A 21,870-nucleotide genomic window follows, 5' to 3' on the forward strand; every position below is an offset into this window, starting at 1 on the left:
ACAGGACATATGGTAAGTGTGTTATGTTTGGGAACAACAGATTATTTTGGACCTATAGTTCCCAAAGCTTCCCACCACTGGCGGTTTCCTCGCCTCATGTCTGGGTCTGTTGTAGACTAGGAGAGAGATTGATTGCCTAAGGCAAGAACTCCAATATCGTTGAATGTGACTATCGCGGATGGTAGAAGGGAAACTAGATGGATCTTGGGTCTTTTTTCATCTAGCAATTCCTATTGGTGACTTGGATATTTTCCATATACATGCCGTCTTTAACATTCAGAATTTAAAGCTGGTCTTTACTAGTATTACTAGTATTATTAGCAGTCTACTTCCAACAACTTTACACCAGGTCACAATCAGACTAAAAACAGATTGCCTAGTGATAACAGGTTTGTAAGCCGACGGACTGCACCAGCACAGATTTTCCCACTTGTGGTGAACTTCCCCTCTCAGGCAAGACATAAAAGGTGATACACCACCAAGCAGAAGTGATTTTTTGGGGGGTTTGGGGGTGGGGGGGGGGGGGGCAGTGGATTGCCAACCAAAAAAAACTATGCACGTACAAACAGTTTTACTGTTTACTATCAACATGACTACCCATAACAGCAGCATACTTCTATTCAACTGATGGCATCATTAGGCAGCATCCGAGTGGCACAGTGCAACAGCATGGCAGCAATAAAATGCAAGCATTCTCCTAGCAGGATCCAAGTAGTTGTTGCAATATAACTAGCTACATTTAACATACAATAATATAGCATTGAACAATCCAAAAGCAAAGTTCCAGTAGCTCTCCAAATTCTTGGGAGCATGTTGCTGCTTCCCAGATCTGTGCCATTCTCTCCAATCACATTTCCTCCTCTTCCACAGCACTGAAATGGCCCTGAACAGTCACAAATGGCACTCTGAATGCGACTGTAGTGCATTATCCCTCCTCTTCCTCTCTGTAGCCTTTGACCATAACCATCCTTCTCCAATGCCTCACTTCCATTCCCCAGCCTGTTGGGACTGCTCTTGCTTATTTCCACACTTATTAAACCAATCATAGCCAGAGCATCTTAGTAATAGCTTCTCTTCCCACCGCACACCACGATATCTGGAGTGCCCCAAGGATTCATGCTTGGCCCCCGACTCTTACTCATCTACAACACTATACAAAGTCATGAAGCCAGTTTCCACATATTTGCTGATGTCACAGCTCTATCTCTCCACCACCCCTCAATTGCCTCAGTGCTGTCAATACATCCAGGTTGGGTGAACATCAATTTTCTCCAGTTAAACGACGAGAATACACACGCCATCTTCAAACTCCACCACAAACCCTGTACCCTAACCACCGTCTCCATCCCCCTCTCTAGCCACTGTCTCAGGCTCAACCAAACTGATCTCAAATCAATCGTCTATTCAACCCCAACTTAAAGCTTCCAAAACCATATTCTCTCCATCACAAAGATCGCCCAATTCCACCTCCATATCATCTGCCTCTGCCCTATCTCAGTTCATCTGCCATCAAAATCACCTATACCTCGGTTACCAATGTTCTGCTCAGTCTCCCATCCTCCACTCTCCATAAACTTCAGCTCATTCATAACTCTGCTGCCTGCAGCCAATCCTGCACCAAGTCCCACTCACCCATCACCTCTGTCCTTACTCACTTACATTGGCTCCAAGTCCCCCACTGCCTCAAATTTAAAATTATCATTCTTGTCCCTCCATGGATTCACTCCTCCCATCTCTAACCTCCTCCGGTGCTACAACATCTTCTCCCATACTCTCCACTCCTGACTTCTAGCCTCTTGGGCATCCCCCTCCTTTAAGGCACCGAGGCCCCAAGCACTGGATTTCCTTCAAAACCTCTCCACCCTGCTCTTCCTTTGACACTTAAAACTTTAACTACTTAAAATTCACTTCTGACCAAGCTTTTGGTTGCTCCTCCTAATAGCTTCTCCTTTGGCATCCATTTTTTCTTTATATCTGCAAAGCACCTTGGAACTTCTTTTTGCATTCAAGATACTATAAATGCAAGTTGTTATTTTTCTAAAGATGGATTGGGTATGAGTTCTTAGAAATTATAGATTTTTAAAAAAAGGGGGGGGGGCGGAAGAAAGAGTGGGGGCACAGATCTGTCCAAATTTCCAAAGTACTGTATAGTCAACAATTTAGGTAGTCACTTAAGCTGTACACAAGTGCTGTTCACTTATGATGATTGCATCTCAAAATACTGCAAGTCTGTTAAAACACGGTTTTACCAACCCTTTGTCATATTGGGGTAGATTGGCATTGGGCACCCGGTTATCATTGCTGTCTTTTATTGTGCGGTTTCCATTCTGAGTGGATGGTAGAGATGCACGGCTTGGAGATTGATCCCAGACAAAATTCCTACAGGATGCAAGCTTGGACTCCAGAGCCTGTAAAAACATAAAAATGTAAAAACATTTTACAAATGTCTATCCCTTAATGGTTCACTACTCCAAACAACATCTAGTGAAGTACTACTGTTAGAACATAGTTGTTCCATATACATGCCTTACAGCTTGAATATAGAATCATCTTTTGCTGTTAAATTTATTGTACCTGGTAGTTCCTGACTAATTATCTTGTAAAATACATTAGACAACCCGTAATACTGACAAGGAGATTGATTATCCAAGTTTCAAATTATCTAAATGAATTGTTTAATCAAAAGTGACTCTGATCCTTAGTCTTATCCGTGTAGTATGCCAGAATTTTAACTGTTTCTTTATCCCCCTTTCGTAGTCTTCCTCAAAATGTAGCTTCTACTCCACAAACAGCTGCCTTGTAGATAGAGTCCAGGGAGATCCTTTGCATATTAGCCCACAGGAATGAAGGCATCCTGCCTAATGGGTCACACCCAGGTATTAGGAGCACATCACTTAACCATTTGTAAGCAAATCAGAAAATGTATAAACTAGTAAACATTTTTGTTTAGGTAGAATGCTATGTGAAAACAAAATTTAATTTCCTCTTCAAAATTAAGCGATTGCAGTGATGGAGATCAGGAGTGCAATTACTTGGTATAGATTCAATTTGAGCCAAAAGCTTCAGATGTGGCTCACCACCTTCCTCAGGGCATCTAGAGATGGGCAATAAAATAAATTCAGACTTGCCAACATTAGCCACATCCCAAGAATAAAAAACCTGCCCTATCCAAGTGCCAAATATAATGAAGACCATCAAAATATGGAGCATATGTACTACATGTATAGAGAAGTTCTTCACTTTGAAACGATATGTCTTCTAGACCAGGGAGGACCACCAACTGGGATAAAAGCAAAGCGACGTCCACTCGCTCCATTTCCTCCAGCAGCATGTCCCCTATGCGCTTCCTCTTATCGAAGCGGTGAGCAGCCTGCAGACCTGTCATTACCACAGGAGCCAGCCACGTTCAAAGAGAAGCAAATCTGTCAGCACAAGAACTGCTGGATAAGATGTTGTGGGTAGCAATTGCTGTTTGTTAAATCTATGTTGTGTATTTTACTTTAAACATAGTCTGGAACCAGTAAAGAGATTAGTGGCTTTAGAGTTTTAACCCTCCTAGTTTCAAGTTTATTTCCATGCAGAGCTTGCTGGAAGAGACTACTTTAAAATTACATAGGAACTCCTAGATGACAAAAGACCACGGTCCATCTAGCTCGCCTTCTACCATCCTGGTGGTCACACGATATGGATTAGTCAACAATCCCATTATCGTATCAATTAGTCTACAACAGACCAGACATGAGGAAACCCCCAGTGATGGAGAGCTTTGAGAACCACAAGTCCAAAGTCACCTGTTCCTTCCAAGCATGCTACACTTACCACGTTATGTCTCAAATTATTCATACTGTATCCAAAATTGTTATATTCTGAAAGAAATCTATCTAATTTGCATTTGAATGAATCAATATTATCTGCTTCCACTGTCTCCCTAGGGAGCCTGTTCCGTAGATTGACCACTTGCTCACTGAAATATTGGGGGTAATTTTAAACCCCAAGAACAGGTGGGTTGGGGCAGGTGGGAGTTGAAAATAGTTGTTTTTTGGCTCGCGACCGCAACCCGGCTTTATTTCTGGGATTAACGTCGGCGGGTAAAAGTACAGGCTTCCCACTGGGTATGTAAAGTCCGAAAATTTTGGGGTTGCGACCCAAAAAAAAACTATTTTCAACTCCCAACAGCCCATTCTTGGAGTTTAAAATCACCCCCATTGTTTCCGCAGACTAGTTTTGAATTTACTCTCCCTTCAAGCACAGAACGTTGTCCTCCTGTGGCTTAACTTCCCCAATACTTTTCTTTTATCATATCTCACTTTTAATCAATTCAGGACTTACCTCCTCCCCAATATCCTTTTCTTTTGTAAACACTGAAGTGAAATACTCATTAGGTAATTTCCACTTATCCCTGTCTTCTCAGGGGTCCCGCTCACATTTAATTCTCCTATTGCTACAATATTTTTAATATTTTGGATTTTTAATACTTCCTCCTTGCTTTATTTTCACTATCATATCTATAGGCCCCATATGTCCTCTTCAATTCCAGTTTGTTTCAAATCTCATGATCCATGGCATTCTGAAACTCGAAATGGCATACATTTATCCTGAAGTTTTGCCATCTCCTTTATAAAATTTTTTTTTAAAAATTCGTTCACGGGACGTGGGCGTTGCTGGCAAGGCCAGCATTTATATTGCCCATCCCTAATTGCCCTTGAGAAGGTGTTGTTGATCTACAGTCATGTGTGTCAATATCTCTTTCCACCTCACCTTCTAAAATCTACCCTACCCCTTTTCTCTGTACTAAGATTTTCTATTTGGATCTTAAACCGTACCATATTATGGTCATGACTCCCAAATTGCTGACCCACATTTAACTCAACTACCTGATCTGTTTCATTACTCAATTAGATCTAGCAATGCCTCTCTCCGTGTAAGTATACAAACATGAGGAAGAACTCCTGTACACATTTTAGGAATTCCAGCCTTTTCTGCATTATCTCCCTCCCTATCTCAATGAGTGGATAATTAAAATCTCATAGAATAATTCTGTTATTCCTACTCATCTCCCAGATCTGTCTATAAGATTTCCTTTTCCAATTCTCGAACGCAATTCGGGGGTCTGTAGTACAACTCCACTAAAGAATCCATTTTATATAAAACCATATTGACTATGTCTGAACCCTTTTTTTGTGTAAATCAGCCCTCTCTATAGTATGTATTCTCTCCTTCACCAATATTGCCACTCCTATTTCTTACCTATTCTGTACCTCCTAAATATTGGGCCAGATTTTGCTGTAGCAGGGCATCTAACAGCATCTGTCGCTAGTTAGACTTGTCCCTGCACCCTTCAGCTCAAAACATTTTTGTCCACTAAGCTGCTAAAAAGTACGTAGCGAGGGAAACAGGGCATCTGGGGCCTGAGTGAACAAGGCAACCAAATGTGTGACTCCTTAACCAGATTGTAGGATTGAGAAATAAACAGCAGTAGGACTGAAAAGGAAGTGTATATTAGAGAGGGTGAATTCAATTGTCAATTCAGGTACAGGAAGAAATAAAGAGATGGAAAGAAAGATTGGATTAAGAAAAGAGAAAATGTAACATTTAAATTTTTTTTTAAAACATAGAATCTACGGCATAGAAACAGGCCATTCACCTCAATTGGTCCATGCTGGCATCTATGCTCCACACAAGCCTCCTCCCACCCCTCCTCATATCCTTCTATTCCTAGCTTCCCCTTGAATGCATCTATGCTATTTGCCTCAACTATTCCTTATGGTAGCACATTCCACATTCTTACCAGTCTTTGGGCAAAGAAGTTTCTCCTGAATTACCTATTGGACTTATTAGTGCCTATCTTATATTGATGACCTCTAGTTTTGGACTCCTCCGGGAGGCAAAGTAGATTCTTGGTTCTGACTGCAAAAGACCGCAGCCCTCTAATTATGAGGTCTCCTATTACTAACTCATACCTAGCTGAATTGTTAATCTTCCCTCCTTCCCACCTTGAGCTATCTCATGATTTTTGGCGCCAACGTAATCCCTTTGAAGAAACGCAGCAAACTGTTCAAGTCTCCAGATGTGAAAGTTAACACAAAAAGACGGGTTTGTGGCTCATGAACACAAAGGAATGAGAATGCGAACAAATATCTTTGCGTGCATTGGGCCCTTTCCCCGCCCCAAAAAAATGTTTTTACTACCATAGCCTCCACCTCAATACATACTTAAAAAACTCATGGGTATTCCTGTTAATTTAGATGCAGACAGACCATTAATTTTGAAAATTTAGGGTAGCATCTAGTCATAAACTTCATTCCTCAAACATCTGAGCAGATCTAAATATGATTAAGTATTTTTTCAAACCATTCCAAAAAAAAACAAAAATCACTTAAGAAGATGATACCACAATGATCCATAAAAAGCAGGACAAATCCAATCCGGCCAATTACCGCTCCATTAGTCTACTCTCAATCATCAGCAAAGTGATGGAAGGTGTTGTCGACAATGCTATCAAGCAGCACTTACTCACCAATAACCTGCTCACCGATGCTCAGTTTGGGTTCCACCAGGACCACTCGGCTCCAGGCCTCATTACAGCCTTGGTCCAAACATGGACAAAAGAGCTGAATTTCAGAGGTGAGGTGAGAGTGACTGCCCTTGACATCAAGGCAGCATTTGACTGTGTGTGGCAACAAGGAGCCCTAGTAAAATTGAAGTCAATGGGAACCGGGGAAAACTCTCCAGTGGCTGGAATCATATCTAGCACAAAGGAAGATGGTAGTGGTTGTTGGAGGCCAATCATCTCAGCCCCAGGGCATTGCTGCAGGAGATCCTCAGGGCAGTGTCCTAGGCCCAACCATCTTCAGCTGCTTCATCAATGACCTTCCCTCCATCATAAGGTCAGACATGGGGATGTTCGCTGATGATTGCACAGTGTTCAGTTCCATAATGAAGCAGTCCAAGCCCACATGCAGCAAGACCAGGACAACATCCAGGCTTGGGCTCACAAGTGCTAGGCAATGACCATCTCCAACAAGAGAGAGTCTAACCATCTCCCTTTAACATTCAACGGCATTACCATCGCCAAATCCCCCACCATCAACATCCTGGGGGTTACCATTGACCAGAAACTTAACTGGACCAGCCATATAAATAATGTGGCTACAAGAGCAGATCAGAGGCTGTTTATTCTGTGGCGAGTGACTCACCTCATGACTCCCCAAAGCCTTTCCACCATCTACAAGGCAGTGTGATGGAATACTCTCCACTTGCCTGGATGGGTGCAGCTACAACAACACTCAAGAAGCTCAACACCATCCAAGACAAAGCAGCCTGCTTGATTGGCACCCCATCCACCACCCTAAACATTCATTCCCTTCACCACCGGCGCACAGTGGCTGCAGTATGTACCATCCACAGGATGCACTGCAGCCACGCGCCAAGGCTTCTTTGACAGCACTTCCACCACCTAGAAGGACAAGAGCAGCAGGTACATGGGAACAACACCACCTGCACGTTCCCCTCCAAGTCACACACCATCCCGACTTGGAAATATATCGCTGTTCCTTCATCGTCGCTGGGTCAAAGTCCTGGAACTCCCTTCCTAACAGCACTGTGGGAGAACCTTCACCACACGGACTGCAGCGGTTCAAGGCGGCAGCTCACCACCACCTTCTCAAGGGCAATTAGGGATGGGCAATAAATGCGGCCTCGCCAGCGACGCCCACATCCCATGAATGAATAAAAAAAATATTTAAGACGCTAATTAACAAGTCTCAAGTAAGAAGAAATCTTTTCTCTTCCCCACCACCTAAATGAATAGAAGAGACTCCAAGCAAAAGCATTTAATATGTTGATAATTTCTTGAAGAGCTGAATAAATGTCAAGTTAAGAGAGGGATCAAAGATTATAAAAAGTACACCTGTAGATAGAAAGACTCTATAGCCTCAAAGTCCAAGAAAAATAGGCATGAGCCTCAGCTGCATTAGCAGCTCAGGTTGCAGGGGGTGGCATATTTACTAAAGGAAGTCCCATCCTTCTAATTTGAATAGGCTACTGGCATATAAAAAGCTTGCCCAGAGAGCTTGATCTACACGTAGCCCACTTGGCTGAAGAATGGAAAATCCAGCAAAGCTACAGCTTTTAAAGGGCAAGTTATGGCGGTTACAGAAGAATTGACTAATTGTTCACAATGGTCCAACAGATATAAGTTTCCAGCACTATGACATCCACTGCTACTTTTGATGCTGAAGGTTGGAGGCCTTGCTGCACCAAAAGGAGTAGCCGTCCTATTTGGGGCAAAAATGTCAAGCTTTAGTAAAAAGACAAATGCAAGCTGCTTGGAGGGAAATCACCAACCAAGATAATACCATGTCCCCTCTATCTGGCTCAATAGAACCATCAAGGAAGCAGCTACTCATCCAATCACATTTATAGCAATCCAAAATTAATTCCACCTCCCTGCTCTCACCATAACCATTGATTGCCCTCTCCAAAGTTTATCTGCTCTTCTCTCCCCCCTCCCCCTAAAATTGCAATGGTCCCTGCCTCAACTACTTCCAGTAGCAAAACATTTCATTCTCTAACAACTCTGTATAAAGAAATATCTCCTGACCTCAGGATTTTAAATTGATGACCTCTTTGCCTACTGGAGGAAATAGGATCCTATCCTAACGTCGTCTATTAAAACTCCTCTTGGCTTTCTTTGTACCAGTAGAAGGACTCAGTATTTTGTGTTTCTTCAGAAACATGGTTTTGCAACCCTATAATATCCTTGTTACGCTACACTATGACTTTAATGTCCTTTCGATTACAGAACTTCCAGAACGGCACACAGTACTCTAAATTATAGCCTAACCAGTGCCTTGTACATTCCTCTTTACTCTATGCTCCCATTCAGAAAACTCAAAATGTTATTGGCCTTTATGGCTCTATCTACCTGCACTCTCACGTTCAAGGAATTATGTAGGTCTTTTTCTCCACATCCTTCAACATCTTCCTCATTTGAGTGTATAATGGAAAGAAGTTTGGTGATATCAAGAGAAAGACAAAGTTAATTGCTCAATTTTGCTCCTTTCTTGTGGAGTCACAAAGCCTGGCACAAACCCAAGTTGGAAGCTCTCACCCTCTAGGGAAGTACCATATCATGGACTGTACACAGCTGCTGTCCTTTTGTACATACAGTGCTCTCACTGCGCCAAAGTTACATAACACACTTGTCTTAGAAGGTGAATGCAGCAGTCAAGAACAACAAATAGATGTTGAAATGCCCAGGCCAAACTGCTGCTCGTGTTAAAGGGTTTCTCAGAGTGGGACTATCCCTGGCATCCAGAGCTGCTAACCATACCAAGAGCCATGTTCTTAGTGTTGGTTCTCCTCCAAACAATGTGAGCACCTTGAAATGACACAATGAAGGTAGATAACAACCAACATGCATAATGATGGTCATAGATCACCTCAACAATAATTGAACGCAATCCTCTCTCTTCCAAGAGGCCATTGGGTTGCTAAGACCACATATCATTATTATGTGCAACTCTTTGCACTGAAGAGACCTGGTCATCCATTGAAAGCTGTGCACCCTGTCCACCTGTTAACAGCCTTCTTTCCACAGGAAGTGATAAATGTATTGCCACTTGCAAACACAGCATGTGTCCTTTGTTTGATACACATGTTCACTGCAGACTGCTTGATGTGGAAGATGCCCCTGGGACAGTTCGATCAGACAGAACGATCATATTGTGCTAAGCTGTGGAGCGACGAGAGAAACTGGGGTTGTTCGCCTTCGAGAAGAAGGGGGGATTTAATAGAAGTGTTCAAAATTATGAGAGGTTTTGATACTTTCTCCTTATCTACTGTTTCCACTGATTAGTGGTAGAGGGTTAGTAACCAGAGGACACAGATTTAAGATAATTGGCAAAAGAACCAAAGAGGAGATAAGAAGGTTTTTTTTAAATGTAGCGAGTCTGGAATGCACAACATGAAAAGGATGGTAGAAGCAGATTCAATAGTAACTTTCTAAAAGGGAACTGGATATGTACTTGAAAAAGGAAAAGTTTGCAGGACAATGGGGAAAGAACAGGGGAGTGGGACTAGTTGTACAGGGCTTTAGTGAGACCTCACCTGGAGTACTGCGTACAGTTTTGGTCTCCTTATCTAAGGAAGGATATATTTGCATTGGAGGTGGTGCAACAAACGTTCACTAGATTAATTCCTGGGATGAGAGCGTTGTCCTATGAAGAGAGATTGGAGTAGAATGGGCCTAGTCTCTCTGGAGTTTAGAAGAATGAGAGGTGATCTCATTGAAACATTCAAGATTCTGAGGGGGCTTGACAGGGTAGATGCTGAGAGATTGTTTTCCCTGGCTAGAGAGCCTAGAACCAGGGGGCATAGTCTCAGGATAAGGGGTCGGCCATTCAAGACGGAGATGAGGAGGAATTTCTTCACTCAGAGGGTTGTGAATCTTTGGAATTCTTTACCCCAGAGGGCTGTGGATGCTGAGTCGTTGAATATATTCAAGGCTGAGATGGATAGATTTTTGGACTCTAGGGGAATCAAGGGATTATGGGGATCGGGCAAGAAAGTGGAGTTGAGGTCGAAGATCAGCCATGATCTGATCGAATGGCACAGCAGGCTCAAGGGGCCGTATGGCCTACTCCTGCTCCTATTTATGTTCTTATGAAATTTTGGCATGGAACCTTTGCTCCAAATCACAACACATGAAAGGTCAGGCAGTCAGTTTTCTGGCCCAGGAGGGAATTCAAATTGGGGCTTAGAACTAAAATGATTCCTGAGCTGTTGGAACCAGGGAAATATCTGTGGCAAGGAACTAATCTATACGGCATATTATCTACTGTAGGCTTTGGTCTTTGTTCTTTGAGAAGTTTGATCTCCAAATATAATGATTTATTACCACTCAGGCGGGTTTTGTTTTTTTGGTGGGGGGGGGGGTGCAAAAATGAAATAAAAACTGGAATTAAGTAATATCGCCCTATTCAATCGCATGAAAGGCCTCATTCTCAGCCACAGCCGAGATTGACAATACGAGCAACCTAACATTTAAAATTAGTTCTGAGCAGCATCAAAGTACAGGACGGGTGGGAGCTTCATACTTGGTTAAACTACTTTCAAAGAATGAAGAGTATGTTAAGTTGCCTACTATACACATGGCTCCTCTATCTGGTAATCCCAGGTGAATTGGCCCCCTCTCCTCTATTCGAAAAAGGACAACAACAAATCCTATCAGTACATGTAAGTTGAATCAATAAAGAGGAATGCCTTTTCTTACTCTAGGTTTACTTGATTCTTGCAGCTCTCCTGGGCATGGTTTATTATCCCAACCTCAATGTGCCATTAGGGTCAGCTGTTCTTTGCTATTTTAAATGTACCAGCCAATGACCTCTGAAGCATTGAAATAAGCTAATTGTGAGCATAAACTGCAATAAATTTTTATGCGGATTTACAGAACATTGGCATACTGAGGAGTTATGTAATACAATTTATTTACTTAGTTTAATACACTGTATGCAATCTCCATAAATTTACAAAATATTCAGAAAAGTATCAGGCCATAGCAAAGGCTCTCAAAGCTGGATACAAACTTTGGTGTTTATACATCTACAAATCCAGGCTACCACAAATTAATAGGGAAACAAAGACACTGTTCTTTTGAGCTGCAGTATCCCTTCAATTCTCTTAAATAAAAATCAAATATTGGTTGACTTTTAGATAATAGTATAGATTGAAGTATAAATAAACTCCTTTTGAGTCCATCTAAAATCTTGGACATTCTTATTTTTTTTAAAAAAAGATACTGCAATTTACCAAAACAGCTGAACAGGGTTTCAAAACCATAACAATTTAATGAAACATTTATCACCATCCCAACTCATCTTTCAGCACTCAATAGTCTGGATCAGGTGGTGAAAAACTTCCTATAAAACATACACAGCAACATTACAACCCAATAATCTACATTTACATTAAGCAGAATCCCCACTATTTGAACTACTCAGCCTTAATGGCCTCCCACTTTAATATATGAACCCAAACTGTCACTCTTTTTGGCACTGCAGTACCAAAAAGAGTATCAAAAATCAGCAGTGGATTTTTTTCATGGGATAAGACATGTTGCAAATGTGCAAGTTTTTCCTGCAAATACAGACACCACAATAACCAAATAAGTGGACAATATACTTAGATCACAGTAGCAAAAGGGAACTGCATTCTTCTAGAAACCCCAGAATTTGCTAATAGGAACAGCCCAAATCGTCACTGGAGTTTTCTACAGTCAGACAAGATCTGCTGTTTATCATCACCTCAATTAGTGGCGTTTGTTCTATCTCACCCCTACCCCAATTACTGTTGTCCCATACAGATGGTTTAAAAGCTTTATTTTAACAAGTTGAATGGGTCACCACAGTGACAACAGGGAAGAACAAAACAGGTGGTAGTATGCACAAATATACTTTTCATCGGTACAGCTTCCCAGCAAAGAGAACAACTTCAATGAAATTGGTAACCAGTTGTGAGTCCAGAATGTGGACAAACAGTTTGGCTTAAAATGACCCACGAGAGAGAAACAACTTTATACTGACTTCAAAAGACAGTGCCTGAAAAGCAAGAAAATGCCTCCCGAATGTCACACGGTTACAACAAATCAATAGAACAAAACCAAAGAGTAAATCCCAAGTTTACAGAATTGGTCAACTATTCTTACAAGCCATCGGAAAAGGTTTCTGGCTAATTCAGATAGGTTGGGTTAGGCTTCCTTCACCATTCACCACAAGGGATAAATCAGTGAAATACAAGTAATGTAGTTACAGCAAAAGGTACTGGAAGAAAAACTAGGATACATTTAATGCAGGTGAAAAGAGTGCAATGTGAAACTAGCAGACATTTTTTTTATTTTTTTGACCAATATGGGCTCAATAATGCTTTCCAAAGCAAGTGCTCTTATGTGAATATAAAATGGGGTAAAAGGCTTGCAAACACTTCTATCAGTGCTTCCCATTTCAGGGACGATGAGATACTGCTGAGAGTCTGATTTTATTCAGTAGGGAATGGCCAGTTTCTCCCCAGAACTATTTTTTGTGCAATTCAATTATCAACTTATTGAGGCCACGAATGAGACCCAGAGGGCTTAGAAAGTCACAAAACATTGCACTTAAAAATGCTGCAATCCTTACCCCAACTTTCCTAAGTAAGTCTCCCACTATGTTAAGTGCAGATATCCTGGCTGATGGAGTCAGAGGGCTGCCAGTGTAACCATCTAAAAAAATTTAAAAACAAATAAATTAATAACACACAAGATGGGTTAACATTCACGTCTCCCAAGTGAATAATATGTTGAGCAAAATCAGTCATGGAGCAACGTACTGTGGTGGTATTCATAATGGGAAGTCATAGGTCAATAACCAGGGGGCATAGATTTAAAGCGATTGGTAGAAGGATTAGAGGGGAGCTGAGGAAAAATGTTTTCATCCGAGAGTGGTGGAGGTCTAGAACTCATTGCCTGAAAGGCAGAAACCCTGAGCTCATTTAAAAAGTACCTGGATGTGCACCTGAAATGCCGTAATCTACATGGCTACGGACCAAGTGCTGGAAAGTGGGATTAGGCTGGGTGGCTCATTTTCGGCCAGCATGGACACAATGGGCCGAATGGCCTCCTTTTGTGCTGTAAGTTTTCTATGATTCCATAAGTATAGATGAGGGAGGCCATTTGACCCATCCTGCTCATCCTTTCATAGAATCCTACCATTCCCCCCCCCCCCCCACAACAGCAGGGATCTCTCACACAGAAAGCCATACCAAGCAAAAGCCAGGTGCTTCCCAGCAGGATCAGATCAGGGACAGAAGGGGAGGAAAAAGTGACGGTGGGTAAAGACGTTTGTGAACCTTTTAAATGGGCTGCTATGGTAGTGCTGAGAGCCGGCAGCAGATTGCCTGTCACCATAAACCAGGGAATAAGCAAATGTCAAAGACAATGAAAGACCATTGAAACTCATTTCTAGCAAATTGTTATGCTCCTCCCAGAATTTTGCCCTTTTTCCTTATAGGTCATGTAGAATTTTTCTTTTATTACCATCTTAAATTGAAATCTTTCAGAAATTCTCTTAGTTCATAGTCATTCCTATGAAATTGCCTTTTAAAGTCCATTTTTGTCCTGCTCCTTACTGTTGCTGAGTTCCAAGTAATTGTAATCATTTTGTAGCCACTGGTCCCTAGAGGCTTCGCTACTTCTTTATATTATGGGTTCTGTCACTTGTAACTAAGCCTATTTGAGAATTCCGTCCAGTAGTGTCTATAACAAAGCCAAAAAGCAATCTTGTACCACGTTCACTAGTTCGGATTCTGTTGCCTAAATTCAATTAGGGCGCTCCCTATTGGATTGATTGAGGTCACTTATTACAATTTATGTGTACATGTCGTGTCCTTTTCACTTTCTCACGAGCTATCCTTATCCTGCTCCAGGATGGGGACGCTATATCTACTACTCATTAACTCTGCCCTCCACCTGCTTGTTAATCCAAGGCAGACTATTTTTTTGTGCTCAAGGTGAGGGATTTTAGCATTGAAATTAAACTCTTCCCAATTTAGGCACCCAGAGACAGCATCAAGCACAGCCAGGTGCAGGGTAAAGCTGCTTCTACTCTGCCCAATATGCCTCAGCCCCAACCTGCAATCATTTTCCCCCTATTTCTATTATGTGCTCCTCTGAATGAGATTGCTAATTAGTACCAAATTAGGGACAATTTTATAGTGTAGGTCCATAACCACCAAGGTCTGGAATGATTGCCCAACCCTCATTTCACAAAGGATCCTTACAGCCAGAGACTTTGATCAACATGGGCTGGACTTGAACCCAGCTCCCAGAGGTGAAAGGCCAATGCCACCCAGTTCACCATATACATTTCTTTTTGTATATCCTCCAGAGATATCAAATCAGCTTTCCTAGTTCCTATCCTGAACATATGAAGCTACTTTCTCCTCCTCTTCTATCCTTCCTGAACATCCTACGTCCCTGTATAATTAATTCACTCCCACCTTCTGGGGTAAACCATGCTCCTGTAGACAGGTTTTTAAAATTATGTATATGATGGAAACCAGACAACATAAAAGGTCTAAAAACAATTCTGAAATATCAAACTGTTCAATAATATTGATAATTACCTTTTGTAAATATGGCAGATGTGGGGAACCCACTGCTGGGTCCTTTACACATCAGTGGGGTTGAAGGCATTGTTGTGGATGCTTGCATTATTGCATTTTCAGACTCCGAGGAGGTATTTGCAGGTTTCCTGATGGGCTCTGGTTTCTGCTGTACTGCTAATTCTTGTCTCAGATCTGGAAGCAAAATCATTTTCCATGCAAAACTTTTGGTGAAGTTTTTTCAGAGAAAGTAGTGAACTTTTCCAAACACATCTAACTGTAGATCCAAAATAAAATTAAGATAAAATCAATGCTAACCTCTTGCCTCATCTTTCAGTCTTTGTACAGAAACCAAAAGATTTTCTTTCTCATCTAGTTCACTCTCCAGGAATGCGTTCCTCTCAATTGCCTGGTTCAGACGCTGCTCAAAATCTTCCAGGGACATAATAGTTGCTCTGTGCAGAAAGCCAAAAACAGGGAATAGAATCAAAAAAGGTACTTAAGATACACTTCACTGCAAGTACAAAGACTTTTACCAGATTAAATAATGAGCCCAAACACCACAAAACTGGGATTCAAAATTATGAATTGTAATTTTAGATTTGGCAAGAACTACAAAAAATGTAAACTTGGTTACAGTGCAAGTAAAAGAACTTTGCAAATTCTCAGTTCAAGAATTCAAGGTACTGTACTACTTTTTCTAATTTAAATAGCTCCCAAAGCCACTACTTAAAAACAAAAAAGTTAACTAAATCAGTATATGTATATTTAATTATGGTGCTGAATCACTGTTGAACTAGTGGCATTTTGAATAAAGTTTGCTGCCTTTTTTAAAATCCCAGTGCTCCTGATCAGACCCGTGCCAAAATGTTTTGGAATCATTTTTACTTTTACATTGTCTGCTGAAAGTGATCAAAGGCATTTTAAAATCTTTTAAAGGCACGCAATATCAAATTAGCACTCTTAAAAATAAAATCAAATAAATGCAAAGCATTGCTTGCGACAGTAGTAACACCGTTCTGCATACAATGCCACCATTTACCATTAAATGTGAACCCATTTAAAATACATGCGAAAAAGTGAGGATTTGAAAACAATTCATTTCCATTAAAGCAACTGTCACAATTTCATCACTGAACTTCAGCCAGTTTGCAACAGACCACCATTTTTCAGTGCACTAAAAGCATGATCATTAGATAGGAATTTCAGACACAGCCATGGGCCCCACATCAGAACTCACTATTGCCACATTTTCTAAGCAGGATCGCATGGTTTTAAACACAAATAACTTTTTGGCTCTTCAATCACAACCTTGAAAACAACAGCCTTGATGCTGGTTAGCTGCCTGATCTTGATTATATTACAAACATCAAAGCTGATGCTCATTTCGTTATGTAAAATTAACATTCAGCAACCAATTATAAAAACATTACAGAGAACACACTTTCTTCATCACCTCCATATTTGTAAAGGGAAACAATTCGATTTCAAAAATAAGTCACAATCCAAAACCAGACAGGCAGAATTGATCCTTCTCCTCAATCGCATTTGATAGATTGGGTATCAAAGGTGTTTGAGCTCAAATAAAAACAGAAAATGCTGGAAACACACAGGTCAGGCAGTACCTACAGAGAGAAACAAGAATTAACGTTTCAGGTCGATTACCTTTCATCAGAACTGTTTCTTTCTCCAGTGGTGCTGCCTGACCTGCTGAGCGTTTCCAGCAGTTTCTGATTTCATTTTAGATTTCCAGCATCTGCAATATTTTGCTTGTATGTTTGAGCTCAGGATATATACATTGGAAGCAACTGCTTAAAATAGGAACTTTATTCTAGCTCCACTGTACATATGCTGGTGCACAAGAGAGAGTTAGATTGCAGCTACTCCCTGGCTGACTGATGTTTTAAGAACCCTATCAAGGTTTGCAAATACACATGCAAGCAGTCTCAATAGCTTCTGTAACCAGATCATATCCCTTATGGTCCCAAAATCTGCATCTTTTGCTCTGGGACTTGCAGAACCAACATAAATGAGTATTAACAATTGACCCTGCTTGCAGAAATACCTTACAAATAAATATATGTGAAAGGATATAGATGTATGTGATCAAGAAACAGCCCACCTTTTTCAAGCTTCAGACTTCCCCCCCCCCCCCCCCCGCCAAGTAAAACAGTCTTGTAAATATTATTTTCCAGTGGACTCCTTCAGATCGTCACACAGTATGTAAAAAGTTAAAACAAAAATCAGAAAATGCTGGAAACATAGATCATGCAGGATCTGCAAGAGAGAACAGCAAATTTGACGTTTCTTTGGAACGCACACCCGAAATGTCAACTTCTAATATTTTCTGTTTTTGTTTCAGATTTCCATCATCTGTGGTAATTTGTTTTCGCCTACATAAAACCAAGCTCTTTAAATATCAGAATTCTTCAGTCTGGGCAAAGACCAGAACACCTGCAGGTCTGACTAATCCAGAAAGAATTTTTGGCCCAATTTTCAAATAAAATTAAGAACTTAAAGCCAATCACCAAGACAACAATACAGCTTTGGCACCTGACAGATTGCTGTAATTTTTTGTTGAAGATTACACTTCAAATATTGCGATTGTGACCCTATGGAACACTGATTGGGGTGGGGAAAAAGATGGTAAATACATAGTCTGAAATCTTAGCTTGGTTTAACAAGTCAGTATCTGCAGACCCTAGAATGCATAGAAGTAGCCTGTTACAACAAATTTTGATTACACAACTCACAGATTAAAAAAACAAGTCCTGTGGCTGAGAGAGTGTGTCAGAGGGGTCATTTTAGATTTTAACTAAGCCAACAGCAGCAGAAATAACATTTATAGTATTTTTACAAACAGATACAACCTAACCTTCACAAATCCATGCAGAGTCTCTAATCAGCTCATACTTATTCAAATGCTCACTCTGTCCCTGATGCTATATTCTAGTAACTTCCCCACAGTCTGTAGTTACCTGTTTTCCCTCTCCCGGTCTTGACTAATGGAATGACATTTGCAATTTTCCAATCCAAAAAGGCACAATTCCTGAATCTAGAGAGCTTCAGAAAATTGTGACTAATGCATCTGTAATTTCCCACCTTTTAAAAAAAAATACCCTAGGGTGGAATCCATCAGGTCCTGGAGACTTGTCTATCTTAAGTCCCATTATTTTCACCATTACCATTTTTTTGAAAACTTATATTATAGCCAATAAATTCCTCTCCTTGACTTCTTTTCAGGTTCCCTTGTACTGCTGGTACTTTGTCCTCTTCCTCTGTGAAAACTGATATGAAGTATACATGTAACAAGTCCTTATTATCCATTTCAGTATTACCTACATTTGCCCACATTCCTTCTTATCACTCTCTTGCTCTTAATATATTTATTTTTTTTAAAAACTTTTACTGTTGTCTTTGATATCTCTTGCAAGATTTTGTTCATACTGACTTTTTGCAACTCACTATTTTCTTTGTATCGTTTTCTTTAAAATATAGCTCTCCCAGCCTGCTGGGTTTCCACAATTCTTTGCATTTGTATAAGCCTTTTCTTTTAGATTAATACGGTCTTTTATCTCATTTGTTGACCATGGTTGCTTAACTGCACAAGTAGAGCTTTTGCCTCTTAGGGATATGTACTGGTTTTGTATCATATCAAAAACTTCCTTGAAAATGTCCCACTAAGTTTATCTATTAACAGCTCAGCCCAGTTTACGATGATTAATTTATTGCTCATCCCTTCAAAGTTTGCCTTACTTAACTTTAAAATTTTGGTTGCGACTCTCCCTTCTTCCTCTCAAAACCTAATATCAAATTCAATCATATTACGGTCACCATTCATGATATGTTCCCTTATCGACAGATTGTTAACTAATTCTGGTTCATTACTCATCACTAAATCCAGTTTGGCTTGTTTCCTGGTCAGTTCTAAAACATTGTTCCAGAACACTGTCCCAAATACATTCTAGAAATTCACTGCCTTCACTACTTAACCTATTCTGCTTCTCCCAGTCTGAAAATTAAAATCCCCCACTACAGTCATTATTTCTGCTTCCCTGATCTCCGTGTTTATACATCCCCCCAACTATCAAGAAGTCTGTAGACAACTCCGACCAGGGTCTTGCATCCTTTGCTGTTCTTTAACTCTACCTATACTGTTTCCTCTGCCTGATCACCCTTAATGTCCTGCTTTACTACCGCTGTAATTGTTTCGGATCAATATTGCCACTCCTCCTCCTCCCTCAATTTCCCTGTCCTTTCTGAAGATCCTACAGCTTGGAATATTTAGCTGCCAATCATGCCCAGCTTGTATCCAGGTTTCTGTAATGGCTACTATATCATATCCTTTAAGCTGAATTTGTGCTTCAACTCATTCATTTCATTTCTTATGCTACATGCATTTGTAACCGTCCCCACCCTACCCATGTGCCCCGATAGGTCAAAAAAAGTGTAAGAAATGCACAATTACATTTTTGGTTGCTAATATTCTGTACATTATCTCAATGGCACAATACAAATTACTACATCAAAAAAGGAAAGATATGCATACCTTTTAGCCCGTTCCAAGTCATCATTTGCTTGTTCCAGTTCTCTGATGTATTTCTGCATTTGGTCTTTAATTGCTGTGGTTTCAGTAAGTTCATCTTGTAGCATAGTACTCCGTTTATAATTCTCTGAATGATGTTCTTCAAGCTTTTCCTGAAATTAAATGCAAGAATCAGACATAGCTGTTAAGGGCAAAACTGAAGATGTTCTTCACTGGCCCAATACAGGTAGCAAAGAGCAGTTCTTCCTCCAGCCCAAACTCATAATAACTATCCTTTGACCTTTCCATTTCTCCTACCCCTAAAATACATACGGATGCTGCAAGAAAACACTCAACCAAGGAGGGTCATTTGGATGAGATACCAGAGGACTGCTGCTACCCACAGAGCTACACCCCATCCGTCCATCTTCCTTTTTGGGAGGGGGAGGAGGAGGAGGGAAAAGAAAAATGCAAATTTAGAACTCATTGTTGCAGCAATAAATTACAACAATCTTCATGGAAGCAAGTCTATTAGATTTAAAATTCAATTAGATTTTACGAACGTACAAAATTGACAGGCAGGAAAAGGCCAGCTGGTCCATCAAGCCTGCCCCACACCATGATGGCTAGAGCACAGGACTACTTTTCTTAAGATCTCTCATGGTTTGCTCTTCAGCTCAAGAAAGCAAATATGCAGCATGTGTCACAGCAACAAGCAGCAATTTGTACTCCCACTGGTTTTGCTTATTTCATTGAAAGCAGATGAATTAATTTCACCCTTGTTTGCACAACTTCTAATAGGAATTTATTAGCATTATAATTTTAATTTAAAGTTATTCAAAAGCAAAAACATTTTAAAGTCACTGATACAGACTTAATGTATGAAGGGACCACCATCTATTAAAGTGCAAGGCTTAAAACTGGATCAACCTGATCAATCCCTCAAGCTCAGATAGATCAGTGTTCACCCATCTTCGAAATAAGATTTTAAAAATAGTAAAATTCTGAAAGATAAAATCTCCAAGTACCTCCTTCTCCATTATCCTAAGAGAGTCAAGAGAAAATAGAACAAAACTAGAGGTAGTGAGATGATGAGAGCCCACTCCACTGCCCAAGACAACAGGAGGCAAATCAAAACTTAGAATTTACCTAGTCGTTTTTAAACAGCTATTGTGTATTTTGTTTTCCCTAAAATCAGTTCAGATAAGAAATAATACACATGGTCCATGACACTCACCCAGCACTGGGTCTTCAAAATATCTTTTTCTAAAAACTGCCACAAAGCCTAATTGTAAGATAGCTGCCTACATCACCTTGACCTTGCATTATTTTCTGTCCTGTGGCACCAAGATTTAATATCTCATTGGGCCCCACAACCAAAAAAAGATAGTCCATTTGTGATTACAAACACAAGACTTGCTATGTTCAAGACCAGCAGTGCTATTCTGAGGTCTGTTACAACACTGTTCATTAAACTGAAACCTGAATGATCTGGAATGCATTGCCTGGAAGGGTGGTGGAAGCAGCAGATTAAATAGTAACTTTCAAAAGGGAATTGGATATATACTTGAAAAGGAAAAAATTGCAGGGTTCTGGGGAAAGAGGAGGGGAGTGGGACTGGTTGGGCTGCTCTTTCAAAGAGCCAGCATAGGCATGATGGGCTAAAAGGCCTCCTTCTGTGCTGTATGATTGAGACATCCAGCTGTGCCACGCACAAGGGTTTTGATAAATTGGGAGAAGTATTAAATCACAACATATTTTATCCCATGAATGCCTGCTGTGCATTTAACCAAAACCAGCACACTTCCTCATCATAGGAGATGCACAGGACAGAACACCATTTTTGCTGGAATACAATACATTCATATCTGCCAATATCTCAGCATGGGTAGTGCTAGAGCAACACAACTGCTGTTCTATGTGGTGAGACTTTGAAGGAACTGTCATGCATGGTTTTGTTTAGTTTCCACTGCCTGAAAGACAGAACTGAATTAAAGTTTCTGGCTTGGTTTTCAAAGCCACCTCAAAACTTCTCCTAGTGTTTGCCTATATTACAACAGTGACTACACAACAGACCTAGTTCTAAGTTTAAAACATCAAGCAAATCTATTTTTGGAAAGAATGAACAAGCACCCAAGTCATATAATCTAGCTAGATATTTATAGTATATATCCTTCCACATAACTCAAGTGAACAAAATATCACAA

At 40.5% G+C, this 21,870-nt stretch overlaps 1 protein-coding gene across 1 annotated transcript in view; it reads right to left on the reverse strand.

The window, feature by feature from the left end:
* The window catches only part of nde1 (nudE neurodevelopment protein 1), a 43,867-nt gene that overhangs the window by 3,240 nt on the left and 18,757 nt on the right, over positions 1 to 21,870 (reverse strand). Inside the window, exons 4-8 of the mRNA XM_068003227.1 lie at positions 19,688 to 19,836; positions 15,457 to 15,593; positions 15,160 to 15,333; positions 13,176 to 13,258; positions 2,254 to 2,408 (exon numbers count right to left, since the gene is read on the reverse strand). Of these exons, the coding sequence (XP_067859328.1) occupies positions 2,254 to 2,408; positions 13,176 to 13,258; positions 15,160 to 15,333; positions 15,457 to 15,593; positions 19,688 to 19,836 (698 nt within the window). The remainder of the gene's footprint in view (positions 1 to 2,253; positions 2,409 to 13,175; positions 13,259 to 15,159; positions 15,334 to 15,456; positions 15,594 to 19,687; positions 19,837 to 21,870) is intronic.

This window comes from Heptranchias perlo, chromosome 22 (assembly GCF_035084215.1).
Source record: "Heptranchias perlo isolate sHepPer1 chromosome 22, sHepPer1.hap1, whole genome shotgun sequence".
Lineage (NCBI taxonomy): Eukaryota > Metazoa > Chordata > Chondrichthyes > Hexanchiformes > Hexanchidae > Heptranchias > Heptranchias perlo.